Genomic DNA, 22,307 nt, shown 5'->3' on the forward strand with positions numbered 1-22,307 from the left:
GATACATACATACCCATGCAAGAATATTACAGCAAGAAAATGCTTCTAGATTGTTTTTCTTTTCTTTTTCTTTTTTCTCTTTGCAAAGAGAAAATAGAAGCTCATTTCCACCTGCCAGCCTAAGAGGCTTGGTCTGGTGAATTGACATTGAGAATTTTGCATCTAACTCAAACGAACATTTTTAGAGATGAGAATGAGGTACACAGTCATTGGCAGGAAGGTAGGAATGAGATTCGCAGTCAGAATGCCCAGGTCAAAGAGACAACTCTGCCATTGACCGTGTCAAAGCTTGGCCAATTTTTTAATCCCTCTAAGCTTTGGTTTTCCTCATCAGTTAAGTGAAATTAGTAAAACTACCTGCCCTGGCTTCAATCTTCCTAGGGTTTGATAGACTGAGGATAGATTGCGATCATGTGGGTGAATAGGCATTACAAACTGAAAAGCATATGTAAGCAATTAATTATTATTAACAAGCTGAGAATATTATCTAATTGCTTATAAACACATGCTGTGGGTACTCATGGTCTGTCACTGGGTAAATAAAAACTTTGCTTCTGCTGGGTACAGATTTGTGCATAATCCTTCAGTGGAATGAGAGAAGGAAAATAACATTTACTCAGCGACTATTATTGTCCAGGCCCTTTTATATCTATACCTATAATTGAATTTATATCTATATTAAAAATCTATAGAGTTGACCCTTGAACAACACAGGTTTGAACTGCACGGGTCCACTTATATGCAGATTTTTAAAAAATAAACACAGTGCAGTTTACTGTAAATGTATTTTCTCTTATGATTTTTTTAAACATTTTCTCTCTAGCTTTATTGTAATAATACAGTCCATAATACATATAACATACAGAATATATGCTAATCAACCATTTATGTTAGCCATAGGCTAACCATAGGTTAGCCATTAGTTATGGTTTTTGGAGAGTCAAGTTATATGAAGCTTTTTGACAGTGCAGGGGATCAGTGCCCCTAACCCTCCAGTTTAAGTCAACTGTATTTTTTTTAGTTATCTGAAAATCTGATTGATTAACCTCATTTTCATATGAAGGAAATTGAGATATAGAGATATTAAATGTTAGTTGGCAGTGTTTCCCAAACTCTGTTCCCTGAAATCCTACTTGTGAGAAATACTTCTTTATTAAAGAGTTCCATGGTCCAAAACTTTGAGAAACTGCATTCTTTTCCCCCCTCCAGATTCACAGTGCCTAATACCATATTGATAACCATGGAAAAAGTACTACATAGTAAAGGAGACTGTTTTGGTAAAGGAACCTTTTAACTTTGCTCAATTCAGAGTTCTCCAAGCTTATCTGATCTTCAGACCTTATTTTCCAACATACTTATGAAATTTTGATAAAACTGGGATTCCACAGAAAACATTTTCCCAAACACAGATCTAAATTGATGACTGGAGGTACTGTGTGGTAAATCTGCAATCCAAATACAAACCTGTCCTCTTTAAAAGATATACTTTCACCATATACCCCAAATGGTAGGAAAATAGAGAAGGGCAATTATGAAATTTTATTATTCTATATCTACTACTAATTTTATCAGTATTATGGTTTATGGGTTTTTTTTTCATTCTTCATTATTTCTCCGTTATAATCATAGTACATTTTGATTTTTGTCTTCTATTTTTTTTATTGTAGTAAAACATATATTGCATATAATTTTACCATGTTAACCATTTTTAAGTATACAGTTCAGTGGCATTAAGTATACATTGTTGTACAGCCATCACTACGGTGCATCTCCAGAATGTTTTCATCTTCCCAAACTGAAACTCTATACAGTCTTCTGGTGTTTTTTACCCAACATTTTATCATATGCATTTTCCCATGTTGCAACTTGCTCCTTTTTTTTTTTATAACTTTCATTTTAGTGACTCTGAGATATTCTATCTAGATAATGTTCATGAATCTGCCTATTGTTAGACATTTATATGATTTCCACTTTTCCCTTTTGAAAATCACAAATATCTTTGTGTATACAACACTTTCCATATTTTGGTTTATTTCCTTAGAATAGCCAGTAGATTGAAGAATATGAACATTTTAGTGATTTTTAATACATGTTATCTAATTTTTTCTAAAAGTTATACCAAATTTATACTTCTTCTATGAATTGATAGATATATTCATTCATTCTATTTTCTGTGAAATAAACAGAGATCTAGTAAGTTCTAAATACTTGCCAAATACCTTGCGGAAGAAAAACATACTCTCCTCAAAAGATTTCAATCCACTCCGGCCAGCGTTAGTTATTACAGCTAGCATTCGTGACAACTAAGGACAAAAGGACTGATTTACTTGTCTAAAAGTTTTATTTTATTCCTTTGACTTTCAGTGAGAAGTTGTTCTTGCTACTTTGCTGATTCCTTTTGAGAATTTTCTTGCCTTTCCTTATTTCCCCTTACCCACTTTTCACTCAGATATGTGCTGATGACCAAATTACTTAATCCCTAATCTTGTTTCCTCATTTGTCAAATGGGAGTAATAATTGTACCAATGTCAAAGGATTGTTGTCTGAACTCAGCGAGATACTGCATATCTTAAGTCCATGCCTCGCACATTGTAAGTGCTCTGTAAACATTGCCTGTTATTGTTATTACTTCCAGGATAGATAAAGTGAAATGAATCTTCTATCAGTTGACCCAAGGAACAGGCATGGTAAGAACTGTGTGTGGACTTTCCCCTGGCACTGTATGTCAATTTTTCAAACAAGCATTTTGTGTGTTTAAACAAACAAATCTACCAAGTCATGAACTTCCTTCATCTTTCTTTCAAGAATAGAACAGGTGAATTAGTATATGGGTGGTGGGTTTTTGTTTGTTTTTCCTGAGGCATATTCCTGCTAAATTTTACAAAGTTCTGCTTACTGCTTCAAAAAGGAAAGATATGCCCTTCAGTTTTTTGTTACTTAGGATTTAGGAATGTCCCTCAATCAAAGAAATAGAACAGTGATGTTTGAACAGTTATAGGTTAGTGAGTTGAAAAACAAATTGTACCCTGCACCCTAAGGAAAAATGAATTTCATTGTGCTGAATTGAATTGACAAGCATTGGGCTACTCAGTGTGCTGAGCCAGCCAGAAGACTCCAAATTCTGTTTAATCAAGCTTCTACTCTTAGCAAAATTTTTGAAGTCTTTTTCTTCCTGATTTTATACATATATATGTATATAGATATATTTCCAGTTCTATCATAAACTTGGTCATTGATAGCGAGGAATACATGGCTCGGTAAATAAATTATATGAATGTTAAATTGAATTTCACATTGTGTTGTTTACAAAGACTAAAGATATGAGTACTTGACAGATGTCAATCAATAGCTTCTATTGTTCTAGGAATTGTATATATGACATTAAAATTCTTAATAAAAATATCTATTCAATTGTGACCACATCTATTTTACTTGAAAATTTTACAAAATGGATATACTGCGCAACCAAATAGTCTGTTCACAGAAGCAAGTAAATGTGGCATATGGTGAAACCACTTCAAGCTGCTGAAGAACTAGCAAACTGTAAAATACTTTACTGTCATAATAGAGCATCATTTTCTTCCGGATGAAATCATTCGTTGCCGTTTTCATTGTCAGTGTAAAGTCCTTTCGTTAAATACTTCTGTCTTAAGTACCTATTAGATATTAAAAACAAAGCAAAAAACCTTTTTTTCTACTCCCGCAGACCTATGGGAAAGGAAAAGATACTAAACCCTGATGCAGTTCTTAGGTTCTTCCTGAGGGAAGAAGCGGAAAGAGGCCGGAAGGTTTCAGAACCACAAGCAAAGTCAGCGAAGCAGAGCGTAAATCCAAATATTCGGCAAATGACAAATAAACCAGAAAGGAGACACGCCAGCTGCTCACACTGGAAAGTTACCGAACGTTTATTTTAGTTCAAGTTTTATTTTTATATCATAAGGAACAATAAGTTTTCTGTGGGGGTGGGGTGTCTTAGTCCTTATTACAGGAATAAAGAACAGTGAGTTTTCAGTGCAGGTGGGTGTTTCCTTAGGGCGCTTCTACACTCCCGCTTCTTCCTACCGGCATCCGCTCCGGTGGGACGTCCACCGCGGGGACAGGGAAGCCCAGGACGCCTCTGCTCGGGCGTTGGGGCTTTCTCCGCGCTCCTCCTCTGTGGTCCCGCCACACTGCTTACCAAACACTCGCATCTCAAACTCCGATTTCTGCAACAGGGTAGCCAACGGCGCGGGTCCGCTTTCCCGCCCGCTCTCCCGAGCGGCGGCGGGCGGCGAACAAAGGCGGCGAGAGGCGCGAGGCGCGCGGCCGGAGCTGGCGCGCGTCTCTCCGGCAGGAGGCGGCGGCGCCGCGCCCGAGCCTGCATTCCTCAGAAGCTACCGGAGCCGGCAGGGCGACGTCACCCCCGGCTCCGCCCCCGTCCCTCCCCGAGCAAAGTAACTCTTGACTAACAGGAGCAGCCTCCGCTGAGCATGGAGAGCTGCCGCCGCGGCCGGCCGGCGACGCGGGCGACGCTTGCGCCCCAGAGGTAGTTTGGGGACCGCGAAGAAGGAAAAAGTGCCGGCGGGCGGCTGTGGACTTCCCGCCCTCATCCCGCGAGGCCCGGCTGGCACCTCGGTCGTGGATTTCGCTGCGATCCACCCGGCAGCTCTTTGCAAAGCTGCTTGAAACTTCTCCCAAAGTCGACATGGATACGGCGGCGGCGGCGCTGCCTGTTTCTGTGGCGCTCTTGCTCCTCTCCCCTTGGTCTCCCCTGGGGTCGGCCCAAGGCCAGTTCTCCGCAGGTGAGTGGCCCGGAAGGTGGGCGTGTGGGTGGGTGGGTGGGGGGGCGTCCGGAAGCCCGACGAATGCCCCCCGGCCCGGGGCTCGCGAGGAGCCGGCTCCTCGCCAGGGCCGGGGGGCAACGATTCGGGGGAAGCTTTCGCGGCCCGGGCGGGAGCACAGGGCAGAGGGAGAGATGTCCCCAGAGTTTGTGCTAGGTGGGACGCGGGGCACCGGGCTGGGCGCCACTTGGCTCAGGTAACTTTCATCCCCGCGACCCATTGTTCCTCTCGAAGGCTCGCTCGGGGCCAGGGCTGGCAGGGCTGCCCGGGAGTGTGGGGAGACATTGCTTTTCTTGGGAAATTGGTAGCCTCCGCGTCCAGCGCACGCTGCACCACGCTGGGGAAGAGGGAGGAAAAAGTAGTTACGACTGGGGAACGGCTACTCTGTTGCTCGTGGTGCGGGCTTGTTGCTGTCTGCCTCTAGAGCGTTCAAGAAAAAAAAAAAAATATTTTTCCCCCCCACCCCCGCCCGGGAAGCCATTGTCAGAAATGTGGAGACTGGAAGGGACAGACCTCGGCGCGCTTTGCCAGGTGCTTTTTGTCCCGGGAATAACCTCCCTTGACTATTGTCTAACTACTTCCCCGTCCCTCCCCCGGTCCCTTTCTCCTCCCCCAGCGTTGGCTGCTCCTGGTTTTGCCCTGTGCGTTAGGGCACTGCGTGGAGTAGGTTCCGTGTGTCTGTTGGAGGAGCCTGTAAGATGTTTTGAAATATGATTCTAAGGACGCACACCGAGCAGTCCTGGGCAGCGAGGTCTGGGGGCCGGGCGGGGGGAGCCTGACCCCGGCTGTGGCAGCCCGCTCCTCCGGGGGAGCCCGCCTCGGGGATGGGGGCTGCGAGCGATAGCCGGCAGAGTACAAAGGGAGGGATGTGGTGTGCTCTTTTAGGTTGGCTCTTTGGGTTCTTGGTAAAGCCACTTACAGAAGTCCGTGAAACCCCGTCTCTCCCAGTCCCGTCCTCTACCCTTCCAGTTTTGTTCTTTTCTGTTAGTTGCTTCTTTCGTTCTCTCCTCTTGGGGCTCTGACGTTTCACCAGGTGGATGCTGGGGAGCGGGCTCCCGGGCGCTTGTCTGCTGCTCGCGGGTCCTGACAACTTTTCTGGCCAGTCCACCCAGCTCAGCTTGGCTGGCAAGCGCATCTGCTGCCCTGGGTCTTGGTGCGGATGGTGACGGAGAACACCGGGAAAGTGACAGCCGCGCTCTTGGCTGAGGCCGCAGGGTCGGAGACCGAACTTAACTTTGCGCCTGTCAGTTTCTCTCCTTGTTGTGGCTGCCCTGTTTCCTGGAAATAAACTCAGAATTGTTGTGACCGGGAGTAATGTTTATTTCCCTTACATCCCCTCTTCCCCACCGTAGAACGCTTGTATCAAAGGAGTTAGACCACAGATTCAGGTGGCAGCATGTGTTGTGCACTAAAGCAGATTATGAAATGCAGCGTGTAGAGGAAAAGCCATGTATATTGGTGATGTATGCAGGACAACAGATCTATGCAATGAGTGATCCGATGGCTTAATTTAATTCTTTCTGGAGTAAGCATTACTACTGAATGCATCTCTGACATATAATGCCGGTTGGTATTGGAACCGTGCTTGATGTAAGTCATTATGTGCAGGCAAGTTAGAGTGGGTATTGATTTCTGCACAGTGTTTGTCACTGCACTGAGAGCCTATGCTTCAAAAGGCATGTAGTTTGTTAATTGAAAGTTTGAATTCTACCAGTTGCATGATTAGACTTACATGTATTCAAGAGTTGGAACTATTAACGTCTCAACAGCTGATGGGTATATTTTCAGCAGTAAAGAAACTTTTATATTTCTCGTTTCAAATGTTATTTATTTACCCTTTAGTAAATATTAAATTCCCTCCAACAGAATGTGCAGATGAGCTTTTCTGATCTCTGGAGTTTAGATATCTCTAATGAACAATTGCGTTCTCAGACATCCAGTTCTAAGTAATTTTACCAAATATGCCTGGCTTTGCTTTAGTGACAAAGTGAAACCTTTGACTTTAAGTTATGTTTAAGTAAGAGAATGTGCAGTCCTAATAAATGCAATTCTTGTAGGACTATATCTCAGAAATTTTGCCATTCAGGATTTGCATGCTTTTTTCCCCCTGTTTAAAGTCAGATTGTGAATCTGCCTTTCTCCATGAATTAAAAGTTTGCTTTGTAAACATTTTCATGTTCTGGTTATCCTAAGCCACTTGGTATTCTACTATCATCAGATTTTATGGCAGTCAGATTTGTTGTAAATACATAAATTCAGAGATTGAAGGTATATTTCTTTCTTGCTGTTTGTTTTCTTGGATTCTACTTTAAATAATGAACTTTTAGTTCTTTTGAGAAATTTGAATAAAATGCTTTAAAAGTCTAAAACAAATATATATTCAGAATTTTTGAATATCCTGTTAAATAGGTCTTTTAAATCACATCCATTAAGGCCAATTTACCACTTTTAGATATTATGATGTGGTTTCTAATGTAGTACACTTCAAAAGCAAATTTTGAAGGACTAAGGATTGTTGGATATGTCATATACTCATCCAGTGTTCTCTCTTTAAACCACAAATTTAATAATATTTTTATCACTGGGACTTTTTCCTTAGCTTTTGGAATGAAAGTGTAAAAATGCTGCATGGTGAGCCTCTTTAAAACCAGAACAGCCTGTAAATATCAACTTACGTTATTTTAGCTTAATCTTTCACTTAAAATTATACTAGTGTCCTACCTGGGGAAACTGAGGAATAGAAGCACAAAGATGCACTGACATTCATGGGGTTGTGTAGCTGTTATCTCTTGATATTATAACGTAAGACAGTTTTCTGTCTCGGGACTCAGATGCCTGACAAAACCAGTCACAGAGAAGTTACTTGGAAACTCAGCTTTCTCATCTGTAAAATGGTGATAATAATACCTGTCCTAACCTTTCCACCTGGTTTTTATGAAATAATTTATGTGAACTGGCACTGTAAGTTGTAAAGCATTATGCAGCTCTCTGGAGTGTAGGCGTCATACATTAAGGTAGCTAAGTGCCTTGACTTTAGTCTCCTTGGCTTGCTCCCACACTCACCTAGTGAGGACAGGCTGTTCAGGAGTGTGTGTGTGTGTGTGTGTGTGTGTGTCTGTGTGTGTGTGTGTGTGTGTTTCCTCTGCCAGTCATTCATTTTAATCATTATTAAACATAAACATCCTAGATTGGCCAGACTCTAATTTTATCAGTACAGTGAGAGAAATTATCCTTAATTTTTTTTTTTTTTTGCTTACCTCATGTAAATTGTTATTTGAGCTCTACCTGTGGAAGAGTCGTTATTAACATTCCTAACAATAGAAGAAATATATAGTCATTTGTTTAGCTGTTTGTTCAACTGTTGGTTGTTCAGCTTTTTCATCAGAGTATGGAGAAAAAAATATGCAGCGTTTTAGATGCAGTCTTATCAATGACCTAGAGAGGGACTATTGTGTCTCTAGTATGATGTGAGCCTGGAAATGCAGCTCAAGATCCTCACTTGATCTAGTTCCTGGCATGTCACACTGTAAGTGTGCACTCACTTGATCCCTTAGGACCTTGCAACTCATCTAAACAATGCCACTTTCCTGGTGTCTGACTCCTTGATGTCTCTGTATGTGAAGTTAATTTCTTTCATACTTACTACCTACTAGGAAAATACATCAGAAACAGCTTTCAAGGTTTGTGCGCTGATTTTCTGGTTTTGATTGACCAGAATTGCTCAGTCCCTCAATTCATTAAAACTATAAATTTTAACACTAGTAATGATATATAAGTGGACATTTCCAGGACTGTTTTTTCTCTCACTATTCTCCATACATCTGACTCTGCTGATTTTCCTAGATTGCAAGATGTCGTTTTGTGTCTGGCCTACCCAGACGGGAAGAGGCAGGTCTGGCTGCTATTTGGGCTTGGCATGTGTGCTGCTGACAGCTCTTCTCTTTGTATTCATAAACGCGAATTTGAAAAATAAATCAACCCCTCTGCTGCCCTGCCCCTCTCCCACACTCCTTCCCACTCCTCTTTAGCAACAACAAAGCCCGCATGCACATAGCCAACATCACAGTCTTTTTGTTCCCCCTAAATATCTTTTGGTGCTGGACATGTTCTTAAAAACTGGAAATATGACTCAACCACTATGCAGAGCGAATGCCAGTTTTCCCATCAAATCTCATATTTCTACCAGTGATGGTTTACTACACATTTTATGGCCTTTAAAAAACATTTAGTTCATGTGATAATGGTCCTATATAGAGAAACTGTGTTGTTGCCTACCAGTGCTTTTGAAGTGCCATGATCTAGGTCTGTTCAAGGTGGTGTTAAAGACAGTGTAAATCATGCTAAATATGGATGTACTTCTCAGAGGCATGGAAAATGCTGTCCTCATCTGCCCTGTGCTATTCCCATTTCCTCTACTTGCTCTTCATGGAGGGCAGGAAGAGGATTGCTGCAGGACTGAGAGCAGGAAACATCAAGAGAGTTTACAGATTGCTCTTAAAGACAAAACAAAGAACACTAGAATTCTGTGTGTGTGTGTGTGTGCTTGTTTGATCTTTTATTTACTTTTCTAAAGAGAGGAAAAAAGTACCTTATTTTTGATTTGTTTATTGGAGTCAGCCTTTGCCTTTGTCCAAACACATTCATTTCTTATTCTGTAGATGTAGAAATTTCCCTCTGTGTATTCCTCTCAGACTTTATCCTTTGATCATATGTATTTATTTTGTGTTCCGTTATCAAGTGGTGTTTCTCTTTGTCTAAAAAGGTTATAATTGCTTTTGAACATGACTTGTTTTTTCCAAAACTCATGCTGTTTATCATGGTTACTGAACAATGATATCTTCCCAGTTCATGATGTCTTAAACTGGTATTTGATAACAGAGTAAGTAAGTCTGTCCATCAGGCTAATTTTAATTTTTTTTCTTTTTTTTTTTAAAGATTTTTATTTATTTATTTGACAGAGAGAGAGACAGCGAGAGAGGGAACACAAGCAAGGGGAGTGTGAGAGGGAGAAGCAGGCTTCCCGCGGAGCGAGGAGCCCGATGCGGGGCTCGATCCCAGGACCCTGGGATCATGACCTGAGCCAAAGGCAGACGCTTAACGACTGAGCCACCCAGGCGCCCAGGCTAATTTTAATTTTAATTGAAGCCAGAAATAAAGTTGTAAATCGATGAAATGATATTTTAATGTCACAGAGTGTTTGTGCTTAGGTATCTCTGAATGGAAGAGAGACTTTAAGTTCCTTTTTGTAAGTGGGGATAGAACACATTTGAGGACCATATTGCCTGTTATTTTGAGATGAGTGAGATAAGTTATATACAACTATGCTTTGGAAAATGGAAAAAATGGAAAAAAAACGTGTTTGAATCTTTGATATCGGTGAGAACTCTGGAGGTAGATAGTTTATTAACTTTAAGCTCTATCTTAGGAGAGATGTGTTTTTATGAGCAATGCTCTTAGAGAAACTTTGTTCCACATACGAGTTTTTCTTAGTTCCATGAAGATTCTGTTGAGAGAGGGATGTTTATTTTCCCTGAAGTAGTCTTATCGGAATTCTTTTGTAGTTAATATTTTAGTAATAAAAACTGAACATACATAATTCAACCTAGTTTTGTGAGGTTTTGCAGAGTGTTGAGGTTCTGGGAAAACACTGGACTCAGGGTGTAAGACCGTATCGATCCTGTTGTGGAACATTGCCATTTTACCACTTAACTCTGCTTGGAGTTTTTGGGATTCTCGGCTGTGTGTTGATAATCCATAAAAATTACGAATGGCTTATTTTGTCACTTACAATTGTTTTAGGAGCAAATTAAGTAGTCCTGAGTGAAATAATCCATGTTTCCACTTTATATGATTGTAGAGCTCTGGTAATAAAAATGATGAGCAGGGCAGTGCTGGCTGAATTTTTCTATAGGTTAGTCATTCTAGGAATTATCTTCTTAAGAGGAATGCAGATAGAAATAAAGCCAAATAAAAGAATGTCTAGGTGAGTTCTTATTTGCATTCATTTTGTTGGGAAAGCTGAAAGATATATGTATTTTGTACATACACACACACACACACACACACATACATATCTTAACAGTGATAGAACTTCATTGTCCAAAGGTTTGGGTGAGAAGGAAGCTAAGGACATCTACAGATGGAGTCAAACTCCTGTACTTCTATTTTGGAAAGAGTATTGCAAATAGATAATTACTTTGCCTATTTCATAGATGAAAAAACTGAAATGGATGAACGAACTATATAGTATATAATATGTTGTACTATACTTTTAATGAGAAAGTAATAAATCTTCCTCCGGATTGGTGTCTATTTTTATAAACCCTTCCCAATGCAGCCTGCTCCTTAACCAGCTGCTTGCAGGCTGATTCTCCAAACCCTATCCAGAGCAGCAGCTGACCAGCTGCAGAAATTCCCCTAATCCTTATTGGGTGGTGAGGTGACCTAGCAGCTGCTTCATATGGCCACAGCTCCTTGATATGATTTGCCTTAGGTCATTCAACAAATTCAAGAGTAGAGAGGAAGCCCCACCTAGGGATTGATGGCTGACTGCCTCATGGTCATTGGATTCATCAACTCCAAGGTGCCCTAGAATTTTGCTGCTTGAATGTGGTCCATGGACGAGCAACATCAATCTTGGGAACTTGTGATGATCTTGTGGTCACTTATCAGAGCTCTTCTCAGAACTACTGACTCAGAATCTGCATTTTAATAAAATCCCCAGGTGATTTGCTTGAACATGTAATTTTGAGAAACACTGCTTTAGGACAAAGAAAGCTCAGCTTGAAAAGATTTGTCACATGCACTTTACTGTAGAATTATAAGAGTATTGTGAAGGGATTAATTACAATATGAAACAAATTTCCCTGGAATTATATTTCTGATCAGTATTTATTTAATTATAATTTAATGCCCCAGACACATCAAAACAACAGTACTATTCACTTTTTAGAAAGAATACTCAGAGATTTTGAAAGAAGTATTTTCATAAGAGAATAAAAATAAGGCTAAATGGTTTTGGCTATGAACGTGTTGTGTGAGAATATTTAAAGGTAAAGATATTATCAAGGAACCCAACATGATATAGGCCAATAATTTTTATTTAGCATATTGATATGTTGATACAGGAAATGATATTCCCTCTGGTAATAATAGTAGAAGCAGTTTCTTGTTTTATATTTCTTTTTTCTTCTGAGTGTAATATAAGGATCTTTGTAATAAGGAGCTCATTTATAGGACAGTCAAATTTAATGAATGGGAGTTAGGTAGAATGCATTAAATATCACTGGTGTTCTTTTTACTATCTTTTGTGCTCATATTTAAGAACAGATTCTTGTCAGTTTTCTGAAGAGAAAAATTATGATGTAATAGATAGTGTACAGTATTCATGTCAAAACACAATTTTACTTGCATTTTATAGCTTGCTTTAGCATTCTTTTAGAAAATGAATTTTCCCAGAAGACCTAATTGCCTTCTTATTAATGAGCCTGTAAGTGTGTTTTGTTATCCATTTACTATTCTAAACGTGTCTACTTTGGCTGGCTGTTTTAACAGTGAAGTCTCTGATTAAATCACGACTGCTATATTTGTTTTTGCCATTCACTAGCGATTCAGAATATACCGGCATAATGACATGGTTATGGCAGAGACTAATGGAAAACAAGAAATATAAATTAACGTTAACCCATAATAGTTGGTTGTATTATAATATTGGGAGCAGGAGTTTGGGGAAATACACAACAGAATTCTCTGCACGTTTGACTGGAAATGAAAGTCTCTTAACCTGTGTTGTTTGAAATACAAAATATATAGTTGCTGGATTCATAAATAAACTATAAATCAATGATCTCCATGTTTACTTATTCTAGACACTGGTGTTTAAAGGAAGAGGTTTAACTGTGGATAGATCAGTGCTTGAGTGGAGCTTAGCGATGGAGAGAAACCCAGAAAGGTACTTCCAAACATCTTAAAGAGCTTTAGAGTCTGAAGAATCTGACTTGTTACATTTTCTAATTTTACTACAAATTTTAGAGCTTTCTCTTTGTACTACTTCTACTTTTATTCTTGTCAGCAGTAATTAGGTTCATTTATTCTCTCACACGTTGGAGAAGAGCAGTTGCAAAAACAACAATAGGAGCTGCCATGCACTGAGTGCCTACGACCTGCCAGGCCTTATGGTCCATGTTTCACGTGAATTTAAATCCTCGTGATAATCCTTGAAGATTGGAATCCTCTCTGCTTTGCAAACTGAGGATTCGAGAGGTTAAGTAATAACTTGCCTCAGGTGACAGTGTGAGGAACTAGTCAAGCCAAAATTCATTATCGAATATATACATATATGTAGCAGTTAGGCATTTTTTTTTTGGTTGCATGTTGGCAGAAAATGCAACTCAGACTGGTTACAACAAAAGAGGAATTTATTTTCTCTCCTAACCGATGATCAGGTGCAACTTGACTTAGAGGTCACATAATTCCATTGGGATATGACCTCTTTCTGCCTGCTCAGCTTCCCTGTGGGGCACTCCAGGAGCTTCATTCTTAGGCTCCATGTAGAGCATGGTAGCTTTGGCAGCTCCCATACCACAAGATTCTTGGTTCAAGTCTAGTATGAAAATGTGTACTTTATGTGGCGGTTGCACCGGCGAAGGCCCTGAGGTTCACTCTGATTAGATTCAGTGAATCAGAGACTCCAGCTGAGGGGAAGTAAGTGCACTGATAGGCTTAGTTGACTAGAATTCTGGGTTCAGCTCTAGATCCTCACTCAGGTCACATGGACTGATGGGGGCGCCACGGATCAAACCATCAGTTATCAACAGATCTGGGGATGAGTTCTGGAAAGACAATGGAACTACAGTGTGATTGCTCAAGATAGAATTAAATAAGTCGTGAGAAGTAAAAGCAAAGAAAGCGGGGTGCATCCTTTGATGGGGAAGAAAGTATATGGTGAGAAAAAGACAGTTGCATCAGATGGTTCCCAGCTGTGGACCACTAAGTAGTAACATTAAGACATGGTGACCTAAACCTTAGTCTCTAAGGGGAAGAGGGCGGCGGAGGAAGAGGGGAAAGAGGTACTTTGCACCTGGCAGTTTTGTGTGCCTTGAAGATCAGTGGTTCATGATTTTTGAAGTGTTTCTTTTTTGGTTTATCTTCTAAGCCATGCTTTAAAGCATGAATTTTATTATTTTCATTATTTTATCCTCTTTACCTCAGTATTAAATAAATCCAACATTAAAAATTCACAGAATTTTAAGTGCTGAAAGGAACTTTAGACATTAATACCCCTTCATTTGATATCACTTGTCCAAAGTCATACAGTTTGGAAGAACTTAGCTCAAATTCAAGATTTTTTTTAAGGATTTATTTATGTATTTTAGAGAGAAAGAGAGAGAGAGTGTGGTGGGGAGGAGCAGGGAGAGAGGGAGAGAGAGAATCTCAAGGAGACTCCACGCTGAGTGCAGAGCCTCACGTGGGGCTTGATCTCATGACCCTGAGAGCATGACCTGAACTGAAATCAAAAATCGGACGCTTAACTGACTGAACCACCCAGGCATCCCTCAAATTCAAGATTTTTATTTTTTATGTCAGTATTGTCACCAACATATACATTGTTTTGCTTAATGGTAATTTATACAGGTAGTTAATTATTTAGCTTTTTTAAAAATTATTTTGGTTTGTATTTTGAAGTTCTAAAACAATGTTTCCAAATGCAAACCTGACTTAATGATTGGCTTTAATTAAAATTACAGTCCAAATAGGAGGTGATAATAATTAATATGTCTGTGAATAAAAGAGACCATCTTAGATAACTGCTTGGTTTTCAGTTATCCTACATATCCTACATATGTACATGAATAGGTATTTGCATGCATGCATTTGTTTATTTTTAACAGAAGCCAGTGGGTAAGCTAAGCTGTGATAAATGATGCTAATTGACACAGAGAAATAGAACCTAGTCACTCTTCACTTTGAAAACTAATTTTGAAAAACTCAGGAGGTGAAGGTGTACTTGTTCATAGTTTTGATCTTCTCCCCTCTGCTGCCTAACTTTATAATGCATATCTGTACAACATGGGATATTCAAGAGTTGCTATACGATAACTGGGGTACTCGATAATGAATGAAATATAGAGAAGCAGCAGGTGTTTGCCCAGCCTTCCCCACTTACAAGGAGAGGTTTATCCAGCCTGTGTTAGATACACATCTGTGCTGGTGGCCTAAAGCTGAATGTGACTGAAGACCAGGGCCTCAAACGTGGTTGTGCCAGTTTAGACCAGAGTGTCATGCCCATGCACCTCTATGACAGAGCAGCTGGCCTGGCAACACAGGGGTGAAGACAATGGTTGTGGAAGATTTATTGACTGGAGCATGCTTCTTTTTGTCACTGGAGGTGTCTGTTCATGCACCTTTGAGTGTTATCTTAAATAAATTCCTGAATTATTATTTTCTTCCCTGTGTATTGCCTGCTTTCTCTGTGACTTTTTTTTAACCCCTTATTTATATTCTTATCAGGTGTGTGATTCCTGAATGGTGAGTTTTGTAATGGTTTGCCTAACAACCTGGCCGCTTGAGGCAGAGTGCTATCTAGGGTTGGCCCATTATTGCCCCTTTATCTAAACTGACATTTAAGTACTTAGGTAATATATGAGGTCAAGGGGTTGGCAGCGACCTGCTTCAGAGAGAGCAAAAGGTTCCTTTAGAGATCTATGGAAGAGTCCATTCAGTGCATGGAGCATCGGGCTTGCTATGTGACTGTGTGCTAGTCTTAGTTTTGTTACTTTCTGGCACTGAGATTTGGAGGTAATTCTTCTTTGCTGAATCCTTAATTTCCTTATCATTAAAATGGGAATATTACAATGAAGAGTGATTGTAATATCTTCTCCAGTTACTCAGTAGGACAATTTCGAAAGGTAAAATTGAAATATATGTGAAAGTATTTTTTAACTTCTAAACTACCATAAAAAATGTAATTTATTTTTGGGGCAGTATAACTTTTGATAAATTGTTGCTGAAGGCAAAAATAATATGCTGAACAATGGAAATGAAACCAGTAGATGCTTTGTATATTTGCAGTTATACGTTGCATATCTGTTTGCATGTCTAAGCTTTGGGGAAGGTGGTGTCATATGTTCTTGTGAACAGTGAGTAAATTTGTTATTATGTATCATAAAATGTACCCCCCGATTCATTTTCACCTATATACTTATTTTCTCTCTCTATAAGTCAACTTTACTCTGTAATGCTACCAAATAGTATTTGTATTTTCTCCAAATAGGTCAGTAAAGATTACATGATTATGAAATATTTTTATTGAAAAAATTTTAACCAAATGTTTTAAGGGCTGTAATCATATATAGCAAGTTTAATGTACAGTGTAGTTTTTCCTTTGAGTATTTTCATGAAGAAATAGAAAATGCTCCTGATATCTGAACTGGTGTGCCTAGCTGGCGAGAGCGTGTTTCAGTTAAGGTTTGTATGTCTTTATTTAATTCTTCCACTCTGCCTATCTTTGAACATTTGCTAAGTGTCAATGCTGTGTCAGGTCTTGGGTATGCTGGCAAGTAAGCCAGGCATTGTCCTTGAACTTCGGCAGTATATGTGACTTTTATGACTATTAAGGAGTGGTAATCTTTACATAGCTTCACATCTAGAGATCATGGGTGAAGCCTGGGGCTATTCAGTAACTGACCATACCCCTGCCTGTGGCTTGGCAAATCTCAAAGTGCAGGCTGTCTCTCACAATATGCTGGTCTACTTTAGAAGTTGCCTGGGAGAATCCAGTGTGTCAGCAATCTTTCCAGATCCTGAGTCTACACACAAAAAGCTAGAAGCCTACCAAAAAGCATTATGCAAAAATTTGCTGCAATGATAATAAAATTCCATCAAGTGGAATTTCCCAAAAGTTGAGTAATCGGAAGTGTAAGCAAATGTAAACAAGTTGGGCAGAGGAGAGAGCACATTTGTTTTTCTAGAGGCTCACAGTCACTTATTCTCCCTCTGGGAACTTGAGCAGGAAGATTGGAGGGCTGCCTCATCCAGCTTATATGTAAATGGGCAGTCACAGCGTTCCGATGCAGAGGCCCTGGTTGTTTGGCTGCGGATTCATATTTGCTGTGACCTACAGCTGTTTATTGACTGCCTTTCTAGTCTCTGATCACCCTTCTCTCTGCTGCTGCTTCAGGGAAGCTCATTGTCCCGAGTAGTGGGCAGCCCCTAGGGAGGGAGGCCAGAGGCTGGCAGAGAGGCCTGGCAGTCCAGAATCCAGTGGGCTCAGATAATCCCCAGACTGTCCTTACACCTGTATCCTGGAAGAGGCAAATTCAATTCCTAGTGCTTTAGTCATTCATTTTGGAGGGGGCAACAGTACTGTCATTTAAATATACCTGTTGCTCTACCAGGAAATGGGGATTTAGAACCTCTGTTATCAGAGGAGGCCCAAATGACCTGCAGTATGTGAATGAAGGAGAGAAGTAATTTTGGATGTGTACATTTTTCTAAGGAAAAATAATCCCAAATTCCATAGACCCAAACTTCAAAAATTAAAGTTTAGAAAATTTATTTTATTTTTAAGATTTTATTTAAGTAATCTCTACACTTAACATGGGGCTTGAACCCACAACCCTGAGATCAGGAGTTGCATGCTCCACCAACTGAACCAGCCAGGAGCCCCTGAATTTAGAAACTTATTTTAATTTAGTTGAGTCACTAACATTTTGTGCCCATTTTATATTTAAGCAAGGGACACTGGAATGCTGATCTCCATGTATAAAATATATAGCGTAATGTTTACGATCACAGACTTTGGAACCTGATTGTGCTTGAGTGTGAATTCTGGTTCCAACATTTTCTTGCTATGGGAGCTAACCATGTTCCTTTAGTTTCAACACCACATCTGTGAAATGGGATAATACCAGTCACCTACCTGTCCTGATGTTTTTTTGAAGAATATTGAGTTAAAGTGCTTCGAAGAGTGCCTGAAACATTAATAAAATTCATTCACTTTAGCTTTTGTTATCATCATCCTAATGAGTGGACCAAATTAACCCATGTTTGCACAATATCTTATCCCAGGCTGTTATCTTTAAAAATAACTGCAGTATCTTTTACTTTAAAATAAAACCAGCAGACAGTAGATAATAGGATGCCTGAAATAACTCAGTATCCTAATTAACAAAGACCACAGTAAACATTATAAAGAATATCACTCAGTATTTATGAAAACAAGTGGCAAATTTATACTGATTCCTAAAGAACCAGAATCTTAGGTTGAATGACAAACAAAAACAAAAACAAAAAACAAAAAACAACCAAAAACAAAACCAAAAAAAACCACAAATAAAACCCCAAATCTACATATGTAGAGTGAGCGTACCAGAAGCATTAACTTTTAGGTATAAATATCTCAGAAATCTTTGGAAGATGCATTTAACATTTCTTATCCAGGTTGGAGAAGGTGGGAAATTTGGGGCATTCCTGAAACAAGTATGTTTACTGCCTGGACAGATTTAATCTCAGGTAAAAATACAGAAACTCTAATTTGGGAATAAGATTCAAATGGGCATTTAGCAGAAAGTTGAGGAGTGAAATCTCTGCCACTTCAAGAAGTGTCCAGCCCAGTGATACTATTGTCCAATCTAGGAACAGTACTCAGATTTAGAAATGAGATAATAAGCATTAGCAGAAGATAAAGGGATGCCTCCTTAGCTCCTAAAGAATGTTGTTTCTCCAAAGGTTATAGAATGAGAGAAAGGCATCTGTTCTGTGCCATTTGCATTTAACGCATGCTGAGTAAATGAATTACTGGCACGTCTATTTCCCTGTGAATTCTAGATAACGTTTTTGTTTTTCTTTTGAAGGTTGCTGTTGATATTTAATCTTCCAAAGCTCAGGTAGTTTCAAATCCATTTAAGCCCCAAGACTTTTTCAAGTCACTGTCAACAGGGAAAAGCCATTTTAGAATCCTGGCATCTGGCTGGAGGGTCTGGCTAAACTTTTGATAGTTGTTAGCTCAGTTCCAGAGTTGCTCTGTGGCCAGTCATTGCAGAGGAAAGCCTCTCTAAACTTCAACAAGGATTTTATGTTACACTCAAGCTTTAGATTTCTTATATTCTCACTTTCTTACTGTACCTCTTCTAGCTTTAATTGAAATAAAACTCCCTTTTTCTTGAGTTACACTGATGAAAATGTTTGCTCTCCAGATATAATTAAAAATTCCTGTCAACTTTCTTATCAGAGAAGCTCTTCGCACTGCAGGTTTGAATCTCACTGACATAAATACTTTTATAATATTCAGTTTACCATAATAATGTGATTTTTGTATCCTGGATACAAACTTTTGAACTGGATGTTCCTACTAACATAGGTCTTTGTGATTATGGTGGCAGAAGGTGTTTTCATAAGCTCCTCTCCATTTAAGAAGTTTCTTAAGATGCCATTTTGATGCATTTGACCAAATTCATAGTCTTAATAAAAAGGAGCATAAAAAAGCAATAAAAGAAACTCTTGTAGCATATGTAAACTTAAATATGGAACCATTCAAAAAAGGGGATGCATACTGGACTGCCTGTTTTGTGCTCCAGAATCATGACCCAGTCATTATTTGGAAAGCAGACTTGTACTTATATGAGTTACAACAAATACCTAAAGGATACTGAATTGGAAAAAGATTGAGGATGGCAGACCTATAAATGGAATGGAAACACTATATAACAGTATACTTAAATATAATATGTATAGGAACTGGGGTGCTTGGCTGGTTCAGTTGGTAGAGCATGCAACTCTTGATCTCAGGGTCCTGAGTTCAAATTCCATATTGGGTGTAGAGCCTACTTAAAAATATCTATCTATCTATCTCTCTATCTATCCACACACATACACACATAGGAACTGTAAATTCTAACCAGTGTGGTTCAGACTGGCTTCTTGTCTTTTGGCATGAGGAAATTGGAGAAACCCATAACCAGGGAGTATTAGAGCAGATATATCCAGAAGGATCCAGGTGCTTTGAGTTCTTGCTTAGATTCTGCAAAGTAGATCTCTGGCTCATTCTTATCAGAAATACAGATCCCAGGTGAGGACTGGAAATTCTTTTGAGGGCTGTTGTTCACTCCTTTAGCTTAGGTACAGGAATCTATAGGATAGTACTCTGGATTTCCCACAGTAACCATGCTGTTCACTTACATATCCATTTAAGATCTTTCCGGGTCTCTCAACAGTTTGCTCACAGTTTGGAATCAGGATACCAGTAGAAAGAGGCACTTTATCCACCCCCATCACGTATTCATAATTATACCACAAACTTCCCCAGTTGCAGCGCATTTTAGAAAACCATAGGGACGCCTGGCTGGCTCAATCTGTAGAGTATGTGACTCTTGATCTTGGGGTCGTGAGTTTGAGCCCCATGTTGGGCATAGAGATTACTTAAAAAAATAAAAATAAAAACAGTAGTTTTCAGGGCACCTGGCTGGCCGAGTCAGAAGAGTGTGCGACTCTTGATCTCGGGGTTGTGAGTTTGAGCCCCACGTTGGGTGTAGAGATTACTAAAATAAATAAATAAATAAACTTAAAAAAAAAAAAGCTTGTAATTTTAGTATCTCATGTTGTTGCAGTACCTGGGTGACTCAGTCAGTTAAGCGTCCAACTTTGGATTTTGGCTCGGGTCATGATCTCAGGGTCTTGAGATCAAGCCCCATGTGGGGCTAGTGCTGGACATGTAGCCTGTTTAAGATTCTCTCTTTCTCCCTTTCCCTTTGTGCCCCTCCCACCCCCACTCACTTGTGCTCGCTCTCTTAAAAAAAAAAACAAGTATCTCATGTTGCTTCAAATATGACCAAATAAAGGGTAGGAGAGAATGGAAGGCAGGATGCCCTACCAGCAGTTACTTATTCAGGTGCCATGCCTTGAAAGCAGTTATGAGGTTTCCTTTGAGGTGGAGATTTATAGTTCTTTTTTTTTTTTTTTTTTTTAAAGATTTTATTTATTTATTTGACAGAGAGAGACATAGCGAGAGCAGGAACACAAGCAGGGGGAGTGGGAGAGAGAGAAGCAGGCCTCCCGCAGAGCAGGGAGCCCGATGTGGGACTTGATCCCAGGACCCTGGGATCATGACCTGAGCCGAAGGCAGACACTTAACGACTGAGCCACCCAGGCGCCCGAGATTTATAGTTCTTAACACTCCCATTAATTGTTGGAATTAGAGCTATATCAATCATTGTCTTTTTTTTTAAGTTTATTTTTTTATAAAGAGTCACATGTTCTTCCAGCTGAGCCAGCCAGATACCCCTCAAGCATTGTCTTTTATGTGAACAATGAGGAAAAGGATATATCTATTCTGTGCATTATGGCAACGGACTTGAACACTATATGACAGCTTCTTGAGTATAACATCCTTATGAGCGTGTTAAAATAGGTGATGCCAGTCAAAATTATTAGCACATTCTTTTCGGCAATACCTTGTTGGGACAAATGACATTGATTGATTAGGATCCCTGTTAGAGTTAAAGAGGCTTGGTGAGCTAGTGGCTTTTTCATTCAATAAGATGTGTATGGCAGAGATTGTCTCATTTCTTGTCTCATTTCATGTTAATTAAGTTTACCAAATATTGAATGATTGTCCATTTTTGTGCACATCTTTATGTAGTGTTTCCACCATACAAATACAAGAGAAGTAAGTAACTTCAAGAACATAAAGATAATATAGTAATAGTAAAATGTAGTAAAATATTTAGGAAGTTATGCGTTTTGAGTTAATACCTCTGTTTTAGTTATAATTTATTCAACTTTAAATTTAGATAATTTTGGGGCACCTGGGTGGCTCAGTCGGTTGAGTGGCTGCCTTCAGCTCAGGTCATGATCCCAGGGTCCTGGGATCGAGCCCAACATCGGGCTCCCTGCTCAGCGGGGAGCCTGCTTCTCCCTCTCCCACTCCCCCTGCTTGTGTTTCCTCTCTTGCTGTCTCTCTCTCTCTGTCAAATAAATAAATAAAAATCTTAAAAAAAAAAATTTAGATAATTTTAATTTTTGAAAATGGCTGTTGAATAACAATTGGCTGACAAAATTACTGGAAATTTTAACAGTTGATGGTCAGGAGCTGGTATGGGCTGGCTCCTAGCGCACCACTCAATGCGTTATAATCTTGGATATGGGTGTGATGGGTAGCAGTGAGTGAATCCTCTTTAATTATGAGGCTTTTTGATAACACTCTCCCAATAAAGCAGAATTTAGTGTGAGAAAGACTAGTTCACATTGAAACCCGTTAGTGAGGATTTAGTTTCCAAAAAGGCTTAGGTTCATAGAAAGGAAATGCTGACCTCAGAAGGCTTTGGGAGCCATCCGCTATGGAATCTACTCTCAGGAAAAGTCCTAAGAAGACTGTTTTCCTGCTGAATTGAAGTTTTTTCACTGCACAGGGTGAATATCTTTGGTCATAAGTGCTGGTGTGAGTAGTCACTCTCATTAAGGGCTGTTAACTTAACAGCCCGCTAAGTATAC

The 22,307-nt window shown here is 39.7% G+C and overlaps 1 protein-coding gene across 10 annotated transcripts in view; it reads left to right on the forward strand.

Moving 5' to 3' along the window:
* Nucleotides 1–4,418: 4,418 nt before the first annotated feature.
* PTPRK (protein tyrosine phosphatase receptor type K) overlaps nt 4,419–22,307 on the forward strand; it is a 550,719-nt gene continuing 532,830 nt past the window's right edge. For 7 of the 10 annotated variants that reach the window (XM_036105421.2, XM_078054758.1, XM_078054757.1 and 4 more), the window contains exon 1: nt 4,422–4,781. In XM_036105421.2, the coding sequence (XP_035961314.1) occupies nt 4,685–4,781 (97 nt within the window). In that variant the 5' untranslated portion in view covers nt 4,422–4,684. Of the gene's footprint in view, nt 4,782–22,307 lie in introns of all 10 variants that reach the window. The other 3 variants (XM_078054756.1, XM_036105511.2, XM_078054760.1) reach the window with 2 other exon arrangements.

This window comes from Halichoerus grypus, chromosome 9 (assembly GCF_964656455.1).
Source record: "Halichoerus grypus chromosome 9, mHalGry1.hap1.1, whole genome shotgun sequence".
Classification (NCBI taxonomy): domain Eukaryota; kingdom Metazoa; phylum Chordata; class Mammalia; order Carnivora; family Phocidae; genus Halichoerus; species Halichoerus grypus.